Source organism: Peromyscus californicus, unplaced genomic scaffold, assembly GCF_007827085.1.
Source record: "Peromyscus californicus insignis strain IS unplaced genomic scaffold, ASM782708v3 Scaffold_15__1_contigs__length_86483966, whole genome shotgun sequence".
Taxonomy (NCBI): Eukaryota; Metazoa; Chordata; class Mammalia; order Rodentia; family Cricetidae; genus Peromyscus; species Peromyscus californicus.
In genome coordinates, this window is record NW_026294447.1 from 52,152,132 (window position 1) to 52,169,717 (window position 17,586).

Below are 17,586 nucleotides of genomic sequence, written 5' to 3' on the forward strand. Positions count from 1 at the left end.
TTTAGCACGCTGCCGGGACCACTACACAGAGCATCCTCTGGATGTTTTAGGAGTCTGTAAGCTCAACACAGACAGCCTGTTCGTCTCTCCCTCAAATGTTTCCCGTCTCGTATAGAGCTGTCAGCTTAGATCCCTTCAAGCTTCAGTCCTCTGGTTTTCAGGTGAATCCTTTAAGTTCATGTTTCCCACACCCTTGATTATGGTTTAGTTGGGTTGCCAACGTTTCTTTCTCCATCGTAAAATCTTTAGCATAAGGGCCTTCAGCCAAGGCAGCTGGGGACGATATTGCTATGGCAGTTGCTGGAGCCACCATCCCTCTCCGAAGCTCTTGGTCCCTTCAGTTGTTCTACTAAAATAGTTTGTAGCATTCTCCTGGTGTCTTCAGTAACTTACAGATTATAGTATGTGCTTTTGAATCCACCGATTTGGTTCATTCTCTGTCATGAGAGAGCATATGTCCATGGCCAAGGAGGCACACTATAGTTTTCAAAATGTGGTCAGTTTTGCATATTTAATTCATAGTTTTCATCTCCAAAAGGCAGTTTTCCCTTCTCACCACTCCAACTCAACAGCAAGCTGAGGATTCCTCTGCTGTCTGTTCTGTTGTGGTAGAGGGCTGTATTTTCAATGTGTGGTTCGCTTGGAGTCAGGTTTCAAAGGTCGGTGACAGAGAAATGAAATTGAGTTAATGCAGGGGTCACTAGATGACAGGTTCTGGTGTCTGTCCAACTGCACTACAACTGCCATTTTTTCAGGTTGGGTGGGCAACAGTAAACTTTTCCTTGGGAATCTGTGACTGACACAGAAGACAGGTCTGGGAGAGTGGGTTTGAGTGTAACGCTGGACATGACCTCGTAGTGCACCCTCTGATGCCCATCGAAGGTATTGCCAGTAGCTGTATTCTCGCCACCCAAACCTGAACCACAACCCTAGCTCAAGGCTAATGAGTTTCACCGGGGAAAGCTAAGATACTGTGTGACTGTTTACTTTATTTCCTAGGCTTGCATCCAGCACCACCTTTTCTAATCAAGCGGAAAGGTAAGAACCTCAAGTGGGTCTCATTTCTCTTTCTCTCTGTGCATGTCCACATGGCACTGACATGGCCACGGACAGGTGCTCTCCAAGAAGCTGCTGGTCCACTGTTGCTTCACTGGTTTCTGATCGGATTTGTGAATTTACACATTCACTCATTTTAGTCAACAAGTACTTTTAAGCCCAACTTGCACTAGTTAAGTGGTTTGTTGTTGTTTTTAGTTTTTGTTGTGTGTTATCTTGGGAACCTAACTGAGGGCCTCAAGCATTCTGGGAAAAAGCTCTACTGCAGAGCTGCACCTGAGCCCTGCTTCAGCTCATAAAGGCAACAACTGGAATGATCCCTAGCCTTGGTGGGCTTTCATTCTCACCAAGGCAGCAAACGTGAATGAATAGTCACAAAAATGCGTAGTAACTGTGCTACGTGCTGTGAAGAAAATAGACTCCCATAATGTTGATTCTTCCCGTGTTGATTCATTCGTGGGTGTGCATGTATGTGCGGTGAGTGTGGAGGTCAGAGGTCAATGTCAAGTGTCTTCCTCAACCTTATCTTTTGAACCCAGCACTCACCAGCTGGCTAACATGGCTAGCCAGTGAGTTCAGGGACCTTCCTGTCTCCTCTCTGCCGTGTACTGTTAGAGACCCTTCAGTGACTATCTACAGAGTTAGTGCCCAGCCCAGCTGGCCAGAGTGGTTAAATGTCAAATCCTGTTTTCCATGGAACTTACATTCAAGTCGAAGAAGCAGAAAATAAGCAATTAACCAGTAAGAAATTGACAGTGTGATTGAATATCACTTACTGCAATGTGTTGTGAACATTAATTAATTAATTCCAGGTGATAGAGGAGGCCCAGAAGTAGTACTGTAGACATAATGGCCAAGGACAGCCTCTTGGAAGAAGTGCTATTTAAACAAAATCTAGGTGGGGAGAGTGGTCTACACAGCAGTTTATGGAGAGAATACCCCAGCAGAGGGCACAGCAGAGGATAAGGGCTTTCAGTCGGGAAAGAGGGTGGTAAATTTGGAGACAGACCAATGTGGCTTCAGTGAACACGGAAAGCCTGGTAGAAAATGAAATGGAAAAGATGGAGGAACCTAGGCCAGGTAGCGCCATGGAGGTCACTGCAAGGGGTTTAGCTTTTAATGAACGCGCAGGGTACAAAAGGGAGGGCCAGCATGCTTTGCCTTAAAACACTGGAGACCCTCTGCCTTAGCAGAGTTTGAGTGTATAATGCATTCTTGTTGACAGACACCATATAGTACTTTAGTGTGGCTTTTCTTTTGTGAAATTGACATAAGGAAATACACAAACCACAAATACTTATCCTCTGAGTGTTAACAGGTGGCTTTACCTGCATACCTGAGGCCCTGTCAAGACACAGAACTTAACCATGACTCCCGAAAGGTCCATCTTGCACCATTCCAGCTGCCCTCCATGCATGGAAGGAAACACTGTTTTCTTCAAGTGTAGGTTAATTTTTGCCCGCTGTAGAGCTTTGCATGAGTTGAATTTTGTGGCCTGTGGTCTTTTGTGTCTGGCTTCTGCAGGTAACCATGCTTTGAGGGTTGTTCATGCTGTTGCTTGCTTGTCTCTTAGTCTGTTCCTTTGTCAAAGCTGACCACGGATCAGGGTATCTGGATTATTTCCAGTTTGGTGTGATTCCTTTGCTGTTGTGAACATTCTTATACAAAGTTCTTTGTAAATACTTTATTTCCCTTGGAAATGGAATTGTTGGGTCACATGATATATGGTTTGATTTTTTTTAAGATAAGAAATCAGAATTTCTCTTACGTAAATATATACACATTGTATAAAAATGGTTGTGCTGGAGAAATGGCTCATCAGTTAGGGCACTTGCTGCTCTTCCAGAGGACCTGCCTTTGTTTCTCAGCTCCCATGTCAGTCAGCTCACAGCTGCCTGTAACTCCAGTTGACTTCTGACCTCTGAGGGCATCTGAACACTTGTGCTCATACTCACACATAGACACATAAGTAAACATTAAATGAGGGTTATGCTACTTCTCTTATGTAAGATGCTGTATTATTTTATATTCCTACCATCAGTGAGACTTCAGGCTGTCCCACATCCTTGCCAGATTTTGACATTGTTGGTATTCTTAACTGTAGAGACGGAGTGGATTTGTGGTGGCTATCTCTTTGTAGTTTGAATTTGCATCTTCCTTTTAACATTGTTTCAAGTGTCCATCAACTATTTTATATATTCCTTCCTGAAGTGTCTATTTAAATAATCTTTTACATCTTTTTAATCATGCTGTTTTCTTTTAATTCTGTTGTTGTAGGACTTCTTTGTATAAATACGTTTTAAGAATATCTTTACTCATGCTGAGCTTACTCATTCATTTTCTTGATGCTATAATTTGCTGACAAGTTTTTAAGTTTGATGAAGTCTAATTTATCCAAGCTTCAAAGTGTGTGTGGTTATGGATTTTTATTGTTTAGCTAAGAAAACGTGTCTACTTCCAACTCATGCATGTTCTCTGCTGTTTTCTCCCGGGCACGTCATGACTTCAGCATTTAGATTTAGCACTTAGTGTGATCCATCAAAATGAAATTTTACATACAGTGCTGGGTTGCAGTAGGGACATTCTTTTTATTCCCGTCAAATGCCCAGCTATGTTAGCACCTCTTGTTTTAAAGACTCCTCTCCTCATTGGCCCGTTGCTGTAAACTCCAAGTACCACAGATGGTAGCTGTCTGGACTTCCCACTTGGTTCCTTTAGTCTTTATGCCAATCCTCAGTCTAACTCAGCAGTTCTCAACCTTCCTATGCTGCCACCCTGTAATACAGTCCCTCATGTTGTGGTGACCCCCAACCATAGAGTTATTTCGTTGCTACTTCATAACTACTGTAATTTTGCTACTGTTATGAATTGTAGTGTAAATATCTGATATTTGACTCCCCAAAGGGGTCGTGACCCACATGTTGAGAACCAATGATTGAGTGCCACACAATCCAGATTACAGTGGTGAGTCCTGGCAACAGATATCGGGGCCCTCTTCTTTAGTGTCTTTTTTTTTAAAGCTTTGTTTAGATATCTAGATTTTTTTAAATTTTCAAATTAGTTCCTCTTTTTTTCACCCCCTTGGCTTTTCAGGACAGTGTCTTGTGTGAGCCCTGGATGGATTTTCCTTCCTCTGTCTCCCCAGTGCTGAGATATTAGGTGTCAATACCACACCACACCACACCACACCACACCACACCACACCATACCACACCACACCACACCACACCCACACCACACCCACACCCACACCACACCCACACCACACCAAAGCTTTGCCTTGTTTAGACAAAATGCTTACTGAAATGGAAAGTGTACATCAATTTGGGAATTACTCATAGAAAAATGCTGGATTGTCCAAATAATGAACATGACATATATCTCCATTTCATTATGTTTTAAATTTCTCTCAGCCATGTTTTTGAAATGTGTGCGTAGATGTGTATGCACACGAGTGGAGGCGTGGAGTAACCTTGGGTGTCATCCTTAGGAATACTGTCCACCTCCTTTGAGACAGGGTCTCTTATTGGTCTAGAGCTCACCAGTTAGACTAGACGGGTCAGTGATCCCCTGTGATCCCCTGTCTTCACCTCCCCAATGCGGGATTCCTGGTGCACACTACCACACCTTTCCTGGTTTCCAGGACACTCAGGTTTAAGTTTAGATCCTTGACCTTGGAAGGCAAATGCTGTCCTGGCTGAGTTGTCAAGCCAGTCCTCAAGCAGTGTTTAGTAGTGGTTTTGTAAGTCTTTGGTTACATTTTGTTAAATTTATCCCTAAGAATTTTATGCTTTTTAATTTCAATGTCAATTGAACTGTGAAGAAAATAATTTACAAATTTTTCCTGGTAGATAAATTGGATTTTCTAGATTACTGTTGTGTCCTCGCTGAATTCACACACAAGCTTTAGAAGTTCCTTGGTAGACTCCTTAGGGTTTTTTTTATTTTGTTTGGCAAAACTTCGTAGCATCTGCAAACAATGAGTTTTACTATTTCCTCTCTGATTTTTGTCTTTTTACTATTTTATCACAGTAGGTGGACCCACCTGCACAGGAAGAGATGTGGGAGTGGCCAGTCTTGCTGTTTCCTGCCTTCAACATCTCATTCTGGTTATATGTTAGCCATGTTTTTTTCACAGACACATTTTTTAAAAATTGAGGATGTTTCCTTCTATTTCCAATATGTTAGTTTTTTAAAATCGTGTGTTTTTTCTTTATTTTAATGTATTGTATCTTTTTATGTGTATAGTATGTGTGTACATGTGTGGGGTATACGTGTGTGCAGCTGTGTGTGCATTGGCATGTGGAGATCCAAAGATGATATCAGGAATCTTCCGTGGTCATTTTTTCACTTTATGCTTTGAGGCAGGCTCTCCATCAAGCCCCAGAGCTTGCTGATACGACTAGTCTGGAGAGAAAGCTTACTCACTTGGGGAATTCCCCCATCTCCATCTTCTGAGGCTGGAGTTATAGGCAGCACTGTGCCCATGTGGAGGATCTGAACTCTGGTTTTCTTCCTTGCCTTCTCCCCAGCCACTACACTGATTGTGAAATTTTTCTGATATTCTATGGATAAGCCCTACTGGGTCATGATATATTATCCTTGTAATCTACATTTGGGTTCAGTACACAGAGGAATACTGGTCTGCATTTTCTCTCTCTGTTCCCTCTTTGCTTTTATTTATTTACTTAGATAGCACTTTCTCTGATGTCAGTTTTAGGGCTATGGGAGCCTCATGAAACAATGAAAGGTTCCCTTGTTCTGTTTTCTTAAATTAGTTGTAAGTTTGGGGCTTTGTTTCCCCAGAAGGCCATTTTGGTATAAACCTTTGAACTTGGCATCATGAGGTCAGAGCTGATAGATTAGGAGAACTTCTTGCTCTTCATCCAGTTGTGATCTTTGATTTCTTCCTTCTGGTAACTTACTCTCCCACCCAACTACCTCAGAAACTATCCTCTCTGGTGCCTTTGTCTATAAGGCAGAACCACAGAAAACTCCTGGCTCCCTTTTGCCACTTGGGAGTGTATGGTAGGCGAAGGGAAGCCTTGCCTAAGTCAGTCTTTACCACAAGTACTAGCTCAGATGCTCCAAGAACACATCCCAGGTCTCCCAAAAGAAGTGAAGAAGACCACACTGTGTTTCCCTCAGGGCAACTCTCTCTCTTGGTCAATTGCACTTCCTTAGTATGACCTTGTTGATAATGCTCGCCCACTTCTGGACACGTGACCTTTGCAAGTCACTGGCTTTGGAATACTCAGCTGTACTTTGGGAGACCTGGAATAATTCTGCTTTCACTTTGCAACTTCATGGATCTGTCTAAAAAAATTGTTATGAAGTACTAGGTTTGACGATGGGTAATTTCATCTCACTGAGGGAAATGGTGAGATATAGCATAAAATTGTGGTGTTCAAAGCCTGAACTCTAAGTCACTCCACAACCATGCTCATTGGCCCACAGCTTATGTCTCTCTCCTCTGTGTTTGAATGCAGCATGATGGTTCCAGGCAACGCGGCAGGTGTGGCCAAGCAGTTCCTCCGCTGCATCTTCCATCAATTGGCCCCCAACGGCATCTTCCCCCAGCTGTTCCAGAGTGCCATCAAAGGTAACTCACTCCCCCGAGGACCCAGACACTGCAAGCCTGGCCATTCCCTGAAAACACCACTGACTCTGACTGTTTGCTTTACAGATGGGACTTTTTTACGGACCTTAGCCACATCACTCATGGACTTCAATGAGCTGAGCTCAATTGCTGCCCTTGGTCAACTCTTGGAGGTAGGCTTGCTGTTGCTGGGAAGAAAGCAGCTGCTGCTGTTATTGATAGCCCCAGTCTTTATTCTGGAAGATTCTTTCCAGCAGGCATCATTCACTGTCTTCTAAACATCTAACCACCCCAGTTATATCCTTACATAGTTCTTATTTCATGACCCAATTTTACCTCACGGATTTAAAGATCACAAATTTTGCCCAGTTTTTCTAAATGTAGCTGGGTTTTCTTCTGTATTCTTCCTGCCTGTTGGGATGATCAGCCTGTATAGCAGGCTGTCCAGCGTGTTTATAGTGTGAATATGTGATTTCTAAACAAACTTTCACTGGATAGCTTTATGAATTCGTGTGCTGCTTTCAGCAGTTGATTGCTTATGCTTTTGTGTTTTTAGGGTCTAAATAACAAAAAGAATTTACCAGCAGGGGGCGCGATGATACGCTGTTTGGAAAACATTGCCACGTTCATGGAGGCTCTGCCCATGGATTCTCCTAGTAGCCTCTGGACCACAATCAGCAACCAGTTTCAGACATTTTTTGCCAAGCTGCCTTGTGTTTTACCTCTGAAGGTGAGCACAGCCCAAGTTTTTAGCCTCCACCGCTCTCTGTCCATCTGTTTACAGAGACCAACACATGATGCATGGTCAGGTGATCCAACAGATCCCAAAGAGCTGGGAAATCTGTCAGCCAGAGTGAAGTAAGAATGTTTAGGTCAGTCAGTTTGCAACATTACAAGTTGTCAGCAGCGGGGGTGGACATTTTACCCACTGATAATGAAGCTACCCAGTGACCACATGGTTTTTAGTTGAATAAAAGGGTGCCGGTAGACTATGGTTTGTTCTTTTCTGTCTGTCTTTCTGTCTATCTGTCTTTCTTTCTAAATTTGTTTTTGTTTTCATTTTTAGTGAGGGGGCTAGAACTCTGCATCCTGTGCATGCTGAGTAACATTCTACCACTGAACCTTGGATTGTCTTAATGTAGAAGTTTTTTTTTTTTTTCTCGAGTGGATATCAAATAGGCAAGGGAATTAATAGTTTTGTTTAAAATTATTAAATTTTAGTTAATTTACCAGACACAGGTAAAGTGTTAGTTTTAGAGAATTATTTTAAGTGACAAGTGGTTTTGGATAATGTTCTAGTAATGTTCAGGAAAGACCAAGACGATATTCTACAGGACAGCTTTTAGTGTTTGGATCAACACAAGGCACCTGGGAAGAATACACACACACACACACACACACACACACACACACACACACACACACACACACGGGGTGGGGAAGGTGATATTGTGTTACCTAACTGGTTAATCTTGTGGTCCAAGGATCATTATCATCATATGGTCCTGTTAAGTGCAAAACCAAACCAAACCAAACCCAGGAGCCTATCCTGTTAAAGCTGGAGACACCAATAAAACGTGTTGTTTTTGTATGTCGAACAAGGAGTTGCAAATTGAGAGTAGTGTAATTTGTAAAGCTCCACAGGGTGGGGAGATTAGAGACCGCATCTCCTGACTCACAGTCTGGTGCTCTTTATATAGCAGAACTGTACACTGTGATAAAGCAGGAAAGGTGTGGACATTTGTGTCTCTAGAGCCAGGGGCCAGGAGGTAGCTAGCCTTGTCAGAGATAGTCCTCTGAACCTCGCTCCACTAGAATTTTGTTATTTTTTTTTAAATGCAACTCACAGATAAAATGATTTAAATTGAAACAAAAATGAATCACTTGTTCATCTGACCAGTGAAGTCACATGTTGGTGCTTCTGCATGTGTGCATGTATGCAACATGCTGCAAAGGTCAACTAACCGTGGTAGTCACTGTTGCCGCACTGGCGGATGCTAACAAGGATGCTGTGAGGATGGTAATTCAGAGCCTATCGCTTGCTGAGTGCTGCTTAGGGTTCAAAGTAACTGTGCAAAGCAGAGCAACAAGAAGGCTCCTTTATCACCTCTTTCTGTGATACCTGTTTGCCCACAAGTTAGAGTAGATGAATAAGTCCAAGTGAAGAGGACTAGTCCTGGACTAGTGAGATTGCTCAGGGAAGGGTGCTTGCCACCAAGCCTTGTCTGAGCTTGATTCCCAAGTCCCCCGTGGTGGATGGAGAGAACTCCCAAAGATTTCTCTCTAACATCCATATGTGCACACACACACACACACACACACACACACACACACACACACACGCACACACACACACACACACCAAGTACACACCCCCTTAGACCATCCTTTGCTGATGAGCCAGGAACATTCAGAAGCATGGGTTCCAATGTAATAGTGAAATGGCTGAACTCGGACACTGACCAGCAGGGAGCGCTGCTGCTGTCAACAACTGGTAAGCGAATTCCTGACAATCAACTGTGCCTGCAGGGAACCTGGCCAAAAGGTTAATGAGTAGAGCCGTGCAAGGTAGGAAAATGAGGAGAACTGAGGCCCTTGACAGTGTTAATGCACAGCCCCTGCCGAGGTCCTTCCACTCCTGCTGGTGGTAGTTATACGGGAACAAGCCTCAGCATATGGGTCCCCCTGCCTCTTTTCCCCCCTAAGATGACATTTCCTGGTTTTTAAGTCACCAGGGTTTGGCCTGATCAGCAGCTGGTTTTCAGCTCCTGGTTTAAAGTAAGTAAATGTCACTTCTGAAGGGCGTTGGCATATTAAACAGGCCGAGGTTCTTTTGTAAGAATCTTAGAAAATACTGTCAGGATTTGTGTAAGGAAGTTCCCTCCTCAGTCAGATCCAAAAACTGAACCTGTTTCGTCCTTAATCTCTTAGGAAATATTCCCCACTGAAAATCTTGCTGTTTGTCTTGGAGATGCGTCACTGAAGGAGATCTCAGACTTCAGTGTGCACCACTGTCCCTGCTAATGCCAGAGGGCTGTGACTGGTGGGAGAGAGGCCAGGTGGCAGACAAGCCGCAGGTCCCGGGATCTGTGAGGAGACCCTTCGGCTTAGTTTATACTGTGTTGAAGGGGGTCATTGTCCAGTTGTAGGGGCTGGTCCGTGGCTGTGATAACACGCTCGCAATAGTAAATGACAGCTCGATGTTTGTGCTGCCAATTTCCTCCCAACCCCTGAAAACTCAGGGATTTTCAAAGAATATTTTGACCTAGAATCTTGCAAAGTGTGTTTTTTTTTTCTCTTCAGATAGATGTTAGAGAGAAGTCTTGCTGCTTTTCTCCAGGTTCTGGGCCATGTCTTTTCATGACAAAGGGAAGGTGAATTCCCACCTAGGAACTGGGGAGGCCTAGCTCAGTGGTACCACACCTTCTTGCTATGCACAAGGACCAGGATTAATCCTTAGCCTTGTGAAAAATTAAAATAAGAACAAATCCCAGAGGAAGGTCGATGAAATTGGTTTTTATTTGGACCAATGATTTCTATTAGGTTTTCCTCTAAGATAGCTTTTCCTAACTTTTAGTTATACTTCTTTAGACTGGTATACATTTAACATCTGCCTTCTTAACCTATGTGTCTATCTGTCCATCTTTCTAGCCACTTGTCCATCTACCTATATGCCTGTCCATCCATCCATCCATCCATCTAGTTCTTTTTCCAACTTTCTATATCATTTAATTCTGGAACTATATCTTTGAGAAATAGTTTCAGAGCTGTGTTTATTTAATTTACTTAATAATTATTTTAATATTGCATAATTGTTTCATTAAAGATTTTAAATCTGAAAACAATTGTTTTTGATAGACATAGGAAATAGAGAGGTGATTACAGTAAGACTTGTGTGTGTATGGGCGTGTGTGTGTGTGTGTGTGTGTGTGTGTGTGTGTGTGTGTGTGAATCCCTATGGGTATGTAGGCATATAGAGGCCAGAGGTCAGCATTGGGTATCACTCCTCAGGCACAGTCCACTGTGTTTTGGGGACAGGCTCTCTTCCTGCTCTAGAGCTCACTGAGTTGGCCAGGCTGGCTGACCAGTGAGCCCCAGGGATGCCCCTGCTTTCATGGCCCCCACACCCAGCTCTTTCACATGGGTTCTGTGAGCAAGTTTGGGACTTTATGCCTGTGTGACAAGCCCTTTACTATGGAGCCATCTCCCTGGTTCCACAGCTTTTTGCAAAATATTTGCGGGAAATATTTGAAACAAAAGAAACATCGAGAAGGAAGCTGATCTTTACCTTTTCCTATCTGTCCACAGTGTTCGTTAGATTCCAGTTTGAGAATTATGATTTGCCTCTTGAAGATCCCTTCTACCAATGCCACGAGGGTATGTATTTAAAAAAAATGTTTCAGAAAAGCTGCCTGGTTGGTTATTTGATTACCTTCTAACTGAAAGACAGGAAGACAGCAATACTGAAGACATGGCTGCTGCTTACAGAATGACTCCCTTTAGCAACGTGCTGGGTCAGCATCTAACACACTGCAATGTTACCATTTGTAACCATTCATCCTGGTCTGGGGCAAGCCTACCGCTCCATCCAGATTACCAATTAGCTGAGCCTTCTGAGTAGGGTTGTGTTGGTTCCTTAGGTAAAAGTCTTTGATGACTTCTGGTTTCTTTCAGAATAACATCTAAATTCTTTGATGTAGCATACAATTTCATCCCTTCTCACTAGCCCACCTTTCCAGTTTAATCTCTGCTGCTTGTCCCGCCCCTCCAAGCCTGTCATGCATCTTCAGGTTAGTGTCACTATCTTCATGAAGACAGTAGACACCTTCTGTTGAATGATCCTGTATTGCGCCTCATGCCTTACACATAGAATCCTATTGAGTTTGAGATCCTCACTTTTGCTCAAGCTCTTTCCTTTGCCTGACATACTTTAAACCCTTGTCAGTGTGAACCCACACTTCATCCTTCAAAGCCCCATTTAAAACTCCCAAATACTTATTTTATCTGTAGGAAGCACTTTTTTGATCAAGCATTCAGTATTAACACCTACAGTGTCCTACAGGTTCCCCAGTAAGACCATGAGTTGTGTGGGATGTTCATGACTGTGTCTCATTCCCTGCTCACATATCTTGGCTGTCTTCTGTGCAGCAGTACAAGAGCTTGTATTATGGTGATGCATAACTACCAGCTCATCTGCCAACAATGCACATTTCTTATAACTGTTTACCTTTACATTTTCACAGAGTCACAGTTCATGCCATCAATTTGCAAAGAGAGATGAACTAGTCTGCACCTGTACAGATAAAGACATAGACTCAGAAGCAACATGTCTGGTCAAGGTCGTAGCTAGTTTGTCAATGGCCTGAAACTTGGATATAGGTCATGAGAGAACAAATTCCCAGGTTTTTCTGCTGTGTCCTATTGCCCATCAGTTGCTATTTAGATGGAAGTGTTTCCAAATAGGCCCGAATATAGCTTTCTATCTACAGGCACCATCTCAATGTTTCCTTAAGGTTTTCTACATAAAAAGAACAGTATAGGTTTCTGTAGAAGAGTCCAATAACACCTTCATTCTCAGGGGGCAAAGAACAGGTAATGAACTGATTTTCATGTAAATACAAAAGGAATCTCAAAAAGTTTCTTTTTTAAAAAAAGATTTATTTATTATGTATACAATATTAGGCCTGCATGTGTCCCTGCAGGTCAGAAGACCACACCAGATCTCATTACCCGTGGTTGTGAGCCACCATGTGTGTGCTGGGAATTGAACTAAGAACCTCTAGGGGAAGAGTCGGTTCTCTTAATTGCTGAACCATCTCTCCAGCCCCTCAAAAAGTTTTTTTATCTGGTCTGAAGAGAAGGCTCCATAATTAAGAGTACTTGCTGCTCTTGTAGACCCCAAGTTTGGTTTCAGGCAGCTCACACCCTTGTAACTCCAGCTTCAGGGACTATGATGCCCTTCTGGCTTCCTCAGATACCTACACAGACATACACAGACACACACACACACACACACACACACACACACACACACACACACACACGTAAAAATAAAATAAATCTTTAAAAGTGAGTTTATTCCTGGAGCTTCAGAGATGCTTGGAGGGTAAAAGCACTTGGCATGTAAGTGTGAGCACCCGAGTCTCCATCCCTAGAACCCACATAAAGACTGGATGCTGCACAGTGGCAAACAGCTAGAGAGACACTGCCTAAGACAAGGTGGAAGGTGAGGATAGATACCCGACATTGTCCTCCGACCTCCGCATATGCACCATGGCACAAACACACACTCACACACTCACACACAAAAAGTAGATATTTTTGAAATGTTCATATCCTCTCATTGGGTCAGTCCTCTTCTGGAAGTTTGTGCTAAGGAAGAACATTAAACTGAAAATGTCATGCAGACATGTTTACCGAGGTGGCACTTGCAGTGTGGCTATCAAGATGGATGGCTCTGGAGGATTATATCACACTTTACTTTCTTATATTATCAATAAGAGAATGAATTGTTGTATCTGTTATCAAGATCCAAGACTCCCACTAAGAACAGTAGCATCACAGGCAGGAGCTTGTGTTCTTTCCTGGCTCCTGGGGCTCCAGGAGAAGTTTGAAGAGGACAAACAGTACAGAAGTGCCAAGCTCTGCCTGACACTCAGTGGGTGCTGACAACACATTTCTGGGTGACTTATGAGAGCCTGCCAGACTCAAACAGCCCTAGTGGGGTTTGGAAGGGGAAACAGACAACATCCCTCTAATAAATATGTGCAGGAGGCTGGGCAGCAGGAACTATGTCTGAGCTCAAGGCACTTGCTGCTACACACATAGGGCACTTCTCAGAGTGTAGCTGGTGGATACGAATCTGAGGACCTGACACCTGAGGGTTCAGAGGAACAGATTGGGGGACCCCAACACAGCCTCACAAAGGCGGGATTGCTTAGCCTAGCAGGAAGACAGGAGTGTGCTTAGGGGGGTTATAAATGATGCCACACGGGAAAAGGGGTTCAATTTTTCTGAGCAATAAAGTGACTGAATCATTCTCTTTGAATTATGTGTGGATTTCTTAGACCAACAGAGTGGCCATTAATAGCACCTTGCATCAGATTTCTAACAAACAACTCTTAGCGGTTAAAGTGTAATAAGACCAGTGCTTTCTTTCAAATGAAGGAATAAGCAATTTATTTGGCTTCAATCTCATTGCAGAGTTTGTTGGAACCATTTTCCAAGCTCCTCAGCTTTGTCATTCAGAATGCTGTCTTCACGCTGGCCTACCTGGTGGAGCTGTGTGGCTTGTGTTATCGAGCGTTCACTAAGGTAAACCTCCCTGTGTGTTCCCAGGAACCCAGAGATAGCAGCATCAAGTCCACATCAGCATAGCTGCTTTACTGTTAAAATGAGTGGTTGGCTATACTGAGTCCTGTTGGATGCTTCACACATGCATACTTTTACTGGTTCTGTAATGTGCAGCTTTGGAGACTGAGGTCACACGGTTTAGAAAACAAGAGGCACTTTGAGCGAGTTAATGGTCTAGGTGACCTCATAAAGACCTTTTCAAGTTTATTATAGCTTCATGAGTGGGCAGACCACCACTGTGTGTCCTTTTTTTATAGCCAAAGGAGAAAAAATAGCTCGCTACTTGTACAAGCTTCTAGAGTGCTCCTTAATGCTCCCGTGTTTATGTCCCCAGCTATGGGTTCTTGGCCTCTGAGAGGAGAATCTTAGTCGTGGCTCCTTCCTCTGGGTTGGTTTTAGCACCTCTCTCCCCAAGCCTGAGAAAATGGAAAAGGACGTCCTATCCAGTGGATATGGCCACCTTCTCGGAGCCAGCAGGCGCTGGCCTCGTGGAAATGCAGGCATCAGGGAAAGTGGCTCCTTCCCATCCTGGGGACACTGCAAATGCTCTGTTCCAAGGCCCAGTGTCCTAAGCTTGTTTTCAATGGGGCCTCTGTTTCTGTGAGTCCCCCCCCCCCCCGGAACATTCAGAATGCTCTTTATTTATGTCCCCTCCTTCTATGAGCCCTTTATTTCCCCCCATAAACTCTCATTTCACAACAAAGCTTTCATTCTATTTATAAAACGCTCTGCGGTCATCTTTCTTACCAACGTGCATCCACTCTGCCATGTTAAGTGTTCCAGGATAATTTCCTCTCCGGCCTTGCACGTTCTAAGTCGCTTACTGGCCTGCCTGGAGCACACATTTTCCACCTCTCAAGTTTTTTCCCTTGCACATTCCCTTTGAAAAGTAACTTAACCCTCTTTTTCTTTTATGCTTAAAAGAGTGTATCTTTACAATATAGCACCAAATACAGCAAATTGCTTTATTTTTATTTGAAAGTAGTGGTATCTAACAGCGTCTCCTTATGTAATCCAGTGAAAAGACAGGAGAATGCATAAAGTCCTAGTGGCATCTTTTCTTGGAAGTTGGGCAGTCTAGAAAATCCAGAACCACCCCCACTGAAAAGACTAGGATTCTGGGTGAAATATAATAACACTTACTTTTAAAATATTTTTATGATGCTTACTTTTAGTGTACGATTAATATTATAAGAATGACAGAGGGCAAAAGAAGAAGGAATTGAGAACCAAATGTAAGCACATAAGCAGGTCTGTGTAGGGGGTCACTGTCTTAGCAATGGGGTGGGTTGAGTGCTGAAGTCCACACAAGGAAAGGGGATGATGATTTTACGACAGTTCCATGCCAGGAGCTGGAGCCAAGTCATCTCCCCCAGGAGGTCAGAACCATTGAAAAGCTATACCCTGGGTAAAAGGGTAGCTCCAGAGGAATACATTTGTAACGTAGCAGTGACAAGCAATGCTATGTGTTTTAGCTTCTGAACGGAGGAAGAATATGATGTCCCTTGAGAATTAGTAAGCATAGCTGATCATTGAAAAGATTAATGGTTTGAATTTACAGTACCTTGTTGCAGTATATTTGATCACACTGTGAACCTCAAGATTGTGTTATTTACTGGAGGAACCTGTTTCTAGTTGTGGTGTGGCTCAACCCTAGCACACACCTTTAATCCAAGAGCTTCTGCTTGAATATTGTAAATAGGATTAAGTGAAGTCAACCATTGGTCAAGAGGCAGAGGAAGCAACCAGTTGACAGGAAGTAAACAAGAAAAAAAACCATAGAGAGTAAGGAGGGAGTCAGGAGGACGGAGAGAGAGATGCCCAGGAAATAAAAGGGAGGGACACTGAGTTGGAGGAGACTTGTCTGAGACAGTAGGAGAGAGAGGAGACTTTGGGGATGATGGCAGAGGAGGAAGGTCAGCTTTGCCTCTCTGAGCTAGCAGGCTTTCACCCCAGCATCTGGCTCCTAGGTCTTTTTTGGTACAATAGAATGATTGTGATTTTGTTGAGAACAACAGTACATGCAAGCTGAAGTCACATGACACCAATGCTGCACTGCAACAGTGGCTCGGCTTCGGCATCTCTGCAGAAGGAAGCTCAGAAACAAACCTCAGGCATGTCTACAGAGATGAGCCTGCAGCCCAGCCCCACTATGATTCCTGAGGCTAAAACACTGATGAGCATAAGTAATCTAAACTCCATGCTTCCCAAGTAAAAACAACCTACCGTGGGCTGAATTGGTAGAGTCAATAAATAGTGATATTATTTCTGTCAAGAATATGGAGACTGTGAGACAGGGGCTATCAGAGTTTACTCTATACTATACGCACACAAAGAATTAAAAAAAAATACTAGAAAGAGATTTAGTCATTTTAGAAAAAAATCAGGTTAATTTAAGCTTGATAAAAAGTGAAAAATAGCCACTAACCTCGAAACAAAAACAAACAAACCTCAATTCACAAGTTAACTAGCAAATTAGACAAAGCTTAAAGGGAGAATTGGAGACACAGGAAAGCAGAAAAACAGATCTAAATAAAAATCAGACAAAGAGATAAAAAGATCTAATACACATTAAGTAAATCTGTAGAAAAAGAGACTAGGCTTTTATCATTTCCATAATTAATGAAAATCATCAGTTCTATGACTTGGGTTAAAATGTGTCCAAAAGTAGTATAGATTCAGCCTTGCCACTCACCTGCACCTGCTCCCCTGCACCCACTCACCTACACCTGTTCACCTGCACCCACTCACCTGCACCTGCTCACCTTCACCTGCTCCCCTGCACTAGCTCACCTGCACCCACTCACCTATATCTGTTCCCCTGCACCTGTTCCCCTGCACCAGCTCCCCTGCACTTGCTCCCCTGCACCCACTTACCTGCATCTGCTCCCCTGCGCCAGCTCCCCTGCACTTGCTTCCCTGCACCCACTTACCTGCATCTGCTCACCTGCACCCACTCACCTGCACTCACTTACCTGCACCTGCTCCCCTGCACCTACTCACTTTCACCTGCTCCCCTGCACCTGCTCCCCTGCACCTGCTCCCCTGCACCTGCTCACCTGCACCTACTCACCTTCACCTATTCACCTGCACCTGCTCACCTGCACCTGCTCACCTGCACCTGTTCACCTTCACCTGTTCACCTGCACCTGCTCCCCTGCACCTGCTCACCTGCACCTACTCACCTACACCTGTTCACCTTCACCTGTTCACCTGCACCTGCTCACCTGCACCTACTCACCTTCACCTGTTCACCTTCACCTGCTCACCTGCACCTACTCACCTTCACCTGTTCACCTGCACCTGTTCACCTGCACCCACTCACCTGTACTGACTCACCTTCATCTGCTCTCCTGTACCCACTCACCTGCACCCACTCACTTTCATCTGCTCACCTGAACCTGCTCACCTGTGCCCACTCACCACCTGCTCACCTGCACATGCTCACCTGCACCCATTCACCTTTGCTTGTTTATCTGCAACCGCTCACCTTCACCTGCTCCACTGCACCAGGTCACCTGCACCTGTGCACCTGCACCCACTCACCTGCATCCACTCACCTGCATCCACTCACCTGC

General features: G+C 43.9%; 1 protein-coding gene across 1 annotated transcript in view; it reads left to right on the plus strand.

Moving 5' to 3' along the window:
• Nucleotides 1-17,586, plus strand: part of Unc79 (unc-79 homolog, NALCN channel complex subunit) — a 245,998-nt gene that overhangs the window by 194,646 nt on the left and 33,766 nt on the right. The window contains 6 exon segments of the mRNA XM_052738842.1: nt 1,000-1,038; nt 6,546-6,658; nt 6,743-6,828; nt 7,212-7,385; nt 10,964-11,032; nt 13,859-13,969. Of these exon segments, the coding sequence (XP_052594802.1) occupies nt 1,000-1,038; nt 6,546-6,658; nt 6,743-6,828; nt 7,212-7,385; nt 10,964-11,032; nt 13,859-13,969 (592 nt within the window).